This window comes from Sinocyclocheilus rhinocerous, unplaced genomic scaffold (genome assembly GCF_001515625.1).
Source record: "Sinocyclocheilus rhinocerous isolate Xijiao unplaced genomic scaffold, SAMN03320098_v1.1 scaffold2886, whole genome shotgun sequence".
NCBI lineage: Eukaryota > Metazoa > Chordata > Actinopteri > Cypriniformes > Cyprinidae > Sinocyclocheilus > Sinocyclocheilus rhinocerous.
Genome location: NW_015651492.1, coordinates 137,183 through 147,562, shown reverse-complemented (window position 1 = coordinate 147,562; position 10,380 = coordinate 137,183). Strand labels below are relative to the sequence as shown.

Sequence of the window (10,380 nt, the reverse complement as noted above, 5' to 3'; positions counted from 1 at the left end):
TTCAAAACGTAATAATCACTTTAATGTAGCTTGCGCCAAGAGTTGTACACGGAAGCAGCTCCGGGAGGATGACGTAAGATGTCGGCGTTGCGCATGCGCCGGTGAGTCTCGTGAAAACCGACGTTTGTTTACAGGAGCAAAAGAAGGAAAGTGTCCTTACTTTAAGGAAAACTAGTCTCCTCTTGGCTTATATCGAAATCCTCCGACATTCTTCTTTACAAATCCTCGTTTTGTACTTCTAATTTGTGACCGTTGTTTTGTTTTGATCTCTCCCCTGCGCTTCCGTGATCGTCACTTCCGAGCAGCGCATGCGCAACGCCGACATCTTAAGCCCTGTTCACACCAAGAACGATAACTATAAAGATAACGATATTAGCATCCACACCAGCAAACGATATCGTCTGTTTATTCTACGTGCATGCTCGTCTGCCACTTTAAATTCTCGAGCTCGTTACAGCAGAATTGGCTGTCAATTTTTTATTGTTCATCAGCTGGAGAAAAATCGTTTTGAAAGCGATTCCAACGATATCGTTTCTCTTTGTCTTTATCGTTATAGTTGTGGTGTGGACTGCTATTCTTTAATATTGAGAACGATTTTTAGAAATCTATCTTTATCGTTATCTTTATAGTTATCGTCCTTGGTGTGAACGGGCCTTTACGTCATCCGCCCGGAGCTGCTTCCGTGTACAACAGTGAGCGCAAGCTAGATTAAATTTATTATTACGTTTTAAATATGGTTATTTTTCTTGCAAAAACACATCGATTGCCATTAAACAGCTTGGAAAATCAAAGACAATTTTTAATATAACTCGGACTGGATTCGTCTGAAAGAAGAAAGTCATATATACCTAAGATGCCTTAAGAGTGAGTTATTCATGGGCTCATTTTCATTTTTGGGTGAACTAACCCTTTAAGTACTGTAACTAATTACATTTACTCAAGTACTTTACACCAATGTACTTACAGAGCTTTTCTGCAGTTCATCACAGCTGGTATCAGTCTTAATCTACTCTCATCTGCTGTTCTGTATTTCATTAGATCAAACTCATCCAGCACCTCCTCTGACATCTGAAGTGTGTAGGCGATCGCTGAGCAGTGAGCAGGAGAGAATTGCAACAATGAGCATTTGTCAGATTTCACCAACTCCTGAATCTCTCTGTACAGAGTCTGATCATTCATTTCCAGCAGACAGAGGACCAGACTCGTGCATTTGTTGGCTGAAAGATGTTCATATCCCTTGATGTTATCTTTTATGTACAAAGGAATTCCCTTGATGCTATTTAAGCTGCTCTCTGTGTATGACAGTAGTTCATTTAAAAGATCTAGATTGGACTCCAGTGAGATGCCCAGCAGGAACCGCAGAAAAAGATCCAGGTTTCCATTTTCAGTGTGAAGGGTTTTATCAACTGCTGATATTAGTAGCTCACACAAAGAGTTTCTCATAGCTATGTACCTTTTTCTCTTATATCTACACAGCTCAGGTTTGTCACCCAGAAAGCACTGCAATGGCTCCCTGTTTTTCATCAGATGGGAGTAAAGCACATAGAAAGCAGCTAGAAACTCCTGAAAGCTCAGATGTATGAAACTGTAGACCTTTCTTCGATGAATTACAAATTCCTCCTTAAAGATCTCAGTGCAAATCCCAAAATACACAGAGGTGTCAGTCCCGTCTATGCCGCTCTCTTTCAGGTCCTCCTCATAGAATATGACATTACCCTTCATCAGCTGATTGAAAGCCAGTTCAGCAAGTTTCACAATCATTTCTCTGTTGGACTGCAGAAGTTTCTCTGTATCTGTCTCTGTATACTTCTGATTCCTCATGTTTATCTGAATCAGCAGGAAGTGGATGTACATTTCAGTCAGAGTTTGAGGGATTTCTGCACTCACATCTTCTTTCAGGAGCTTTTGAAGAACAGTGGATGAGATCCAGCTGAAGACGGGGATGTGGCACATGATGTGGAGGCTTCTTGCTCTTCTGATGTGTGAAATTATTCTGCTGGCTTGATTCTCATCATTGATTCTCTTCCTGAAATATTCCTCCTTCTGAGCGTCATTAAATCCCTGAATTTCTGTCACACGGTTGATGTATTTGGAAGGGATCTGATTGGCTGCTGCTGGTCTGGAGGTGATCCAGATGAGAGCAGAGGGAAGCAGATCTCCTCTCATCAGGTTTGATATCAACACACCCACTGATGAAGTCTGAGTCACATCAGAAACTTTCTCATTGTCTGAAAACATCAGAGTCATTCTGCTTTCATCCAGACCATCAAAGATGAACACAACTTTACACTCCTCGTAAATCTCGGAGCCGAGATCTTGAAGTTCAGGATGAAAGTCCAGCAGAAGTCTGTGAAGACTGTACTGATGATCTCGAATCAAATTCAGCTCTCGAAAAGGAAGCACAAACATGAAATCTACATCCTGATTGGCTTGTCCCTCAGCCCAGTCCAGAATGAACTTCTGCACAGAGACGGTTTTTCCAATTCCAGCGATGCCTTTAGTAAGAACAGTCTTGATTTTGTCTTTCGTCCCACATGCTGTTTCAGTTGAGGGTTTGAATATATCATTACAGTAGATTGTGTTCTGTAGATGTGTTCTTGTGTTCAATAGATGTGTTCTGGGTGTTTTCTCCATCTGTAAAACCTCATGTTCTTCATTCACCCCTCCACTCTCTCCCTCTATGATGTAGAGTGTGTAGATGCTGTTCAGGAGGGTTTGATTCTTTTGTATTTTGATTACCTCAAATAAGCTCTCATACTTGTTCTTCATGCTGACTTTGTGTTGGTCTTTTACTCTCTGTAGACCATCATTTACTAGTCGGTGGGAATCCTGCAGTTCTGCAGACTGATCATTCCTATTCACACAGCAGAAACAAGAAGAACAACACAAAGAAAGTAAAGCTGTGTGTGTGTCATTCTCAATACAGCTGAGACACAATAAACAGCTTAAATACAGGCCCAGACTTTTTTTATGTTCTGTTAGAAAAATGTTTATTCTTCAAATGGAAATCCTTTGAGTCACACTATAAAAATTGTAGTAAATAAGTTAATAATCAGGAAATTTTCGTTTTACGGGACAGTTTTGGATGAACTAGTCCTTTAACAAGGAACTTATAATTTATTAAACATTAATATAATTTGTAGATAATTAAAGTAATACGTTTCTGTAAATGATGAAATAATAAATCACTAGTAAATGATTAATAAGTAATTACTTGATATATGATATCATATTATTATAATAATATATTTCATATTAAATTTATAATTTCTCCAGAGCCGAAAATCAGCTGTTTACTATATAACAGTAGTAGCATAAGGTTTCATGGGTCAATATTCAGTATTTGTTTTCTTATCCAATTTTTAAGCCAAAGATAGGCCTAGCAGTGTATTGATTCTAATAAATCATCTCTACTTTCCTGTTAAGTTTATTATATAATTTAAAACACCCTCTACATGAATGAAAACTGGCAAAACAGGAAGCTTCTCTCAGAAGCTCAACAATGAAATTTCCAATTTATGTTTTATTACTAAAACAACAAAAAGCATGTATAAACAGACCCAGACTTTTTAAATGGCACAGAAGTTGCGTAAGTGTTCTTATGTTATTATTATTTAATACCCACAATCACAATCGTTACAGTCAAGATGTTTGTATTTATTGCAGTTTATAACAGACCATTTGCCTGCAGATTAGCAGCAAATAGCACAAGTTCTTTGAGAAGAATACTGCACTGGAGATTGCTAAACTCAGAATTGCCAGGGTTTATTTGCAGTAAAGACGCTGGGCCTCATTTACGAAATGAACGTACGACAGAAAATTGGGCGTACCATCGTTTCAATACAAAACTTGGAATTTATCAATATGTAGGTGAGCGGTGAGCGGTGGCTACGATCAAATCTCACGTCTGGTCTCAGCTCGTGTACGCAAGTTTTTGAGTTACCTGAACTTGCGCGCAGTATAGTAAATACGGTGGAGAATTGTAGAATGACAGCATTTTGTTCATTTAGGTTATTTTCCTGACCGACAACCGAAGCTCATTGGTCGATCGTTAACCAGTAAGATTAGAATGTCAATTTTTTTTTAATATACAGCTTTAGCTTTATATGCGCGAACAGCAGCGTAAACAACAGACCATGAGGATTCACACATCGTCGCATCATGCAGCTGTAGCGCTTCTGTGAACGGAGAAAAACAGAAATTAAGTCTATAAAAGGAATAAAATATATAGGATCTGTTACAGAAGGAACAGAGGAAGCGTGCTGATCCATATGCAGAGATTTATTCATAGGCGTGGTCACAAACAGGCATGGGTCAATAATCAGCAAACAGTCATGAATGAGGCAAGACAAAGAGTATTCCTAGGGTAGGCGTGGGTCATCGATCGGCGAACAAAATCCAGAGGGCTTGACAAAAGGGGTAGTAATCTGTAAACACGAGCAATAGTCCAGGCTGGGGCAAACAGTAGTGATGTTAGGTTCTTGAACGAATCGTTCTTTTGAGCCGGTTCTCAGGAAGTAACCGGTCGAGCCGGTTCACAAATCGAACTGAATCAAACTTTAGTTCCGGGTTGATGACGCAGGACGCACTGTCGAAGTTTGCCGAGGATTACCGAGGACTCAACAAGAACCGAATGAGCCGTGGCGAAGTTTGCCGAGGATTACCGAAGATTCTGATTGAGTGAGTTGACAATACTGTGCAAGCCTGAGGCGTGTACTGGAAATAGGCTTGTTATGACTGTTATTAATTTACATTTTATTACAACCTGCAAAAACCTTTCTGTCGAGTGATGTAAATAAATTTTACAATAGTTTATTGTGCATGCATATTATATTTAAAGTTGCTTAAGCGAAATCAAGGAGTTTATAAGACTGGTTTATTCATTCTTTATACTGTAGACAAACTCTAGGGGCGAGGCTTCTAAACCAGGCTGTTTTTAGGGGCGTGATATGCAAATAACGATTGTTTTCTGCTGCCACATTTATCAAAATACGATCATTCGTACGATGAGAGTGGCGGAATACGAATGTTTCATGAATCACACGTGAACTCTGTCGTAAGTTGATTTGTGCGCACGGATCTGCGTTCGTTTCTACGTTAGACTGATAAATGAGGCCCAGTGTGTGTACATGATTTTCAGGTTGAGAATATTAAGCATAACAGCAGGAAGAATATTTCCATATTGTGAGGCATGCAGGGAACACATGTTGCCTTGCTGCCGAAGAGAGCTTCCAAGTTGAGAATAAGTACACAAACACATTAGTTAGCATGCTGAGCTAATTTAGCCGCTAATGTAGCTTATTCTTATGTATTGTGTCCCAGAAATTCAAGTGCACACTTTGCTAAAAAACTTATATAACTTTACATGAAGATTTGCAGAAGTTGAGACTTTTTAGCAATTTGTTTGCAGTTGATATGGACAGCGCACCAATGGACATTCAGATGGAACTGACAGACCTGCAATGTAACAACGCTCTGAAGGCAAAGTTATTCATGACGGAGTTATATTTAATTTTAGCTATTTGATGCTTAAAGCTGCAGTCCATAAGTTTTGCCTCTTTGTCATTTTTTCACACTTTATATTGCTAATGTTAAAATGCTTTAAATAATTTTTCAAATATTTCAGATGTCTACACTTTCATTGGCATAAATCTGTCGAAAATTCATTTGACTGGACATGATTTGTAAAGACGCACACCTGTCTTAGGGATGTTCGATATTTATTGCCAATCACAATAATTGTTTTCACGATATGCGAGCTGACATTATCGAGTGGTCACTCACTTTGCAAAAACAAACAAAAACATGCCTCGAGAGTCCAAAAGCATTGACTGTGTGATGAAGCCTATAGAATGCACCTATAATTGTAGTTATGAGAATATCAAAAATATCCCTGTATGTGTTTTTGGTTTTAATATTTATAATGTATGATAAAGTTAACTAATACCACACAAGCAGTGGTATTGGGAAAAATAAAAATCATCTACAAATGTACATTATTGGTCATTAAATTAATAGTTTTTAACAGTTTTAAATGGCTCATAAATTAACATTATTATAAAGTGACACCAACTCGCTATCACTGACATATAAAACTTATAATTCTGTTTAGATCCTTCTCAAGAAATTAAGCACCGTGTAGGTTGTAAACCTATTATCTTAGAAACAAAACGACACCGCCTCCAATGCTATTTTTTAGAGAGAAGACGGCAACTTTATTCCTAATATCCGAGCAGTGCTGTCGGATTTTGCGACGTCTTAGCAAACACATCCATCATTTTCTCCGTACACAGCCAGCCACAGACTACGTGGCACAATTTTGTCAGACAAAACATTTAGATAATGTAAAGACGATTCCAATATGTGTGTCTTTCGCGTATGGACATAGAAGCATTTAATTATTAGGACAGATGTTTCGACCATTCACCAGTGAGCTGTTGCGTGACTCCTATCACTCAATATTGATGTTGTTTTATTTCCGCATTGCCTGCTCGTTTGAGATGCGCCTCGCCTTAAAAGGTGGCTTCAGTGAGGGGAGGGAAGAAAACTGCAGTCAAAACGGACAAACTCGATGTCAGTTCAGTTCTGTTGCTTTTATATTAAAGCAAATATGATTAACAAGACACTCAAAATGCTGGTTATTATTTAATTTCTTCCTTAAAACATGTTTTCCGTTTATTTTAATACAGACACATGACTGCAATCACCTGTTCCAGAGATCACGTTGCCAGAGTATTTGGAAATATACACATAAAACATGATAGAGATATTATTATTATTCTTAATAATAATAATAATAATAATTAGAAGACAACACCACATTGTGCTGCTGGCTGTGGTAGTTTACCCATAGGCAGATGCCTCTGTTCTCCGCCCTGTTTGATTATGGCCTGTATGTTCTCCCGTGGCCCCCTGGGATAGAAAAGTGTCCATCAACGCACACTTCATAATCTGGGTTGAAGCAGTAGGAAATCCGTAGATTTCTCGCATACTCTTTTACGAATACTGAGGTTTTGAACATCTTTCTTCACATACTCTTTTCTCCTATATAGTAGGTAAGTAGGCATATTCGAATGCAACAAGTATACGTGCGTTCGAATCTCGCTAGAATTAGTGCACCAGCCAGGTAATTCTCACCTACTGTTTTATGAATACTGAGGATTCAAACTTATTCGCTTGCCTACTGCTTTTTGCCTTCTACATAGTAGGGAAGTATCCGGTTTCGAACCCAGCGAATGTCTTCAAGATCACTATTTAAAGTTGCTTAAGCGAAATCAAGGAGTTTATAAGACAAAATGTATAAGAGTTTATAAGGTTTATTCATTCTTTATACTGTCGACATGTAGAACATATCCGCGTTTGTGCATCAATGTCTGTAATGTGTGCTGTAGGTGTGAAACTTTTAGGAATCTTATCCAAGTTGTAGGCTAGTCAATATTGCTCAGTCAGTCGTATCTGACAAAGGATCCGCGAATGAAACTGTGACCACAAACACCATTAACTTAAGTTAATTATATGGCAATAATCAGCAATATGCTTTCACACAAATAACTATATTTTTTGAATGTTTCAATATTTGTTGACACAAATGACTTATTTGAATTTTCCATTGATACAACATGGCACCGAGTTGTTAGAAAAGAAATGCGTAGACGTTATTGCTTGATGACGTCAGGAACCAATGAATCGGCTTTTTTAATCAGTTCAATGAGCCGATCCGTCCGAAAAGAAGCGGTTCACGGAAATGAATCGGACTTTGCATCACTAGAAGCTATAATCCGTGTGGAGTGTGCTCTGGCACAAATGGGGCAATCCACATTCTGTGAATTGTAAGCCAAAGTTATTGCATTCAAAAATCCAATGGGATAGCCTCTGCTTTGACACTGGAAACCCTTTAGTGCAGTGGTCATCAACCCTGCTCCTGGGGACCCACCATCCTGCAGAGTTCAGCTCCAACCCTAATCAAACACACCTGAACCAGCTAATTAAACGTTTCAGGATCACTTGAAAATACACAGGCAAGTGTGCTGAAGCAGGTTGGAAATAAACTTTGAAGGATGGTGGGTTCCCAGGAGCAGGGTTGAAGACCTGCTTTAGTGCAGTGGTGCTCAATCCTGTTCCTAGAGATCTACCTTCCTTCAAGGTTCATCTCCAACTCTGATCAAACACACCTGAACAAGCTAATTAAGATCTTCAGGAGCAATGGATAATTACAGACAGCTGTGTTTGATCAGGGCTAGAACTGAAGTCTGCAGGTAGATAGAGCTCCAAGAACATGATTGGGCACCCCAGCTTTAGTGCATCCACCAAAGCACACAAACAGCTGCTCAAAGAGCCTAAACTGCATAGTGTGGTCAATATAGACATGTAGGGCTGGAGTATGACTCTACAGCAGTGGTTCCCAAACTATGCACGTTTTGCATGTATCCTTAATCAAACACCTGATTCAGGTCATCAGCTCATTAGTAGAGACTCCAAGACCTGAAATTGGTGTCAGAGAAAGGAGACATGCTAAATGTACAGTGTTGGGGTGCCTCCAGGACCAGGGTTGGGAACCACTGCTCTACAGCTCAAATTCCATCCATGATTCATTAACTAAGAGGACATGTATGCTTCTTACTCTCCTAACAGAGACAAGTAAAAGCAAACGCGCTGTTTTGAGAGAGGATGTTCTTAAAGATGCCCACTGAAGTGGCTCGATGTGGGGACTTTCCAAAGCTTTCGAAACCAAATCAATTTCCCCAAGTGGAGACTTTTGATGGAATAACTGGTTTCCAGCAAATGACTGGGTTCTTCTGCTTTAAGCAGCACCAGTTCTTAAAGAACTGGTGGTACTTTTCACTTATAAGCGTAGAAGTACCTACTGTAGAAGATGGAGCTCTCACTTTAATAATCATGTTTAATGCCAGTTATGGTAGCGTAACCGACGCTGATGGGCTCCACTGAGCAGCCAGGGCTGCATTTCCCAAAAGCATCATAAGCCTAAGTAGATCATAGAACCATTGCCACCAATTATCTCTACCAACAACTTAGCTCATGATGCTTTTGAGAAACACAGCTCAGATATGCAGATTTCACAGTTCTCAATTGCGATGCAAGATTCAGCCCCCAGCTTACCTGAGGAGATTCCTCCTCAGCAGGCTGGGCCAGGGGGATTAGACCATATGCTGGTCGAACAGGCCCTTCATATGCTGGCTAAGCCAAGACGATGCAACAAAACCAATTTAGACTACGCTTTTGAGAATCATATTTCTGTTGAAACCATAGAAAGAAAGAAAAAACACACATCTAGCATGTTGCGGGTTCTCACGTGTGACTTCAGTAACTTTCAGAGACAGATATGAGCTGTTTGTCATCAGTTTAAGATCCAGTCGCTCAAATGGTCTGGTTCCAAATAAAATGTCTTTATACTCTTTTAAACTTGTTGCGGGTATCTCTGAACCCCCCTACACACAAACACTTGTCATTGCAAGCATCTATTTGTTATTGTTGTTCCTTGTCTCCACTGTTTCTTTTTTTGACTGCAAAACAATGGCCTGAGCCAACGTTGCAACCTTGTGGACAAACTAATTAGTGCAAAAAATGCAAATATTTTTTTATATTAAAAAAAGAAACAAAATGGACACAGAGACTGTGAAACAGTGGTTAGCTATTATGCAACCCACAACTGGAACTAGCTTCCAGATGACCCCCGCTATATTCAAGTCCAGACTGACAACATATGTTTTCCTGTGCATTCTCTCACTAAAAATACATCAAATAAATAAATCAAACCATTGAATTTGTCATTTTATTCATCATTTTTCATTCATTTCACAGCAAGATTTATATAATAATTTACAATTTATATAATAATTCGATTCTGAGGGACACCTCAGATACCAACCCGATCTCATGAAAGTGCGTATAAATAGTACACCAAATAAAAACGAAAACTTGTGGTATTGATACGCAAAAATGGACTTTGGCGTGTATATGCTACGCGATGGGTAGGTTTAGGGTTGTGGGGTAGATGCGTATCATATGTATGCGAAAACTGCGTATCATATGCACGCGAAAACTGCCTATTATATGCACGACAAACACATGCGTATCATATGCACGCCAAAGTCCATTTTTGCATATCAATACCACGAGTTTTCGTTTTTATTTGGCGTACTATTTATACGCATTTTCATGAGACCGGGCTCCAGATACACACAAAATGAATTTACCACAGATGCATATTTCTGATGCCATTAAAGACTGTCGACCTACAAACAGGGTCTCACATCTACATGACTTCTCAGGTGTATCTGCAAATGTTAAGGTAATCTTCTTACCACATTCTACTTTGAGTTTTCTTTCAAAATGAACACACAAGTGATTTTTGATATTTTG

The 10,380-nt window shown here is 39.1% G+C and overlaps 1 protein-coding gene across 1 annotated transcript in view; it reads right to left on the bottom strand.

Moving 5' to 3' along the window:
- LOC107712902 (NACHT, LRR and PYD domains-containing protein 12-like) overlaps positions 1-4,152 on the bottom strand; it is a 16,059-nt gene extending 11,907 nt beyond the window's left edge. Inside the window, exons 1-2 of the mRNA XM_016518293.1 lie at positions 4,136-4,152; positions 965-2,926 (exon numbers count right to left, since the gene is read on the bottom strand). Of these exons, the coding sequence (XP_016373779.1) occupies positions 965-2,926; positions 4,136-4,152 (1,979 nt within the window). The remainder of the gene's footprint in view (positions 1-964; positions 2,927-4,135) is intronic.
- Positions 4,153-10,380: the final 6,228 nt, after the last annotated feature.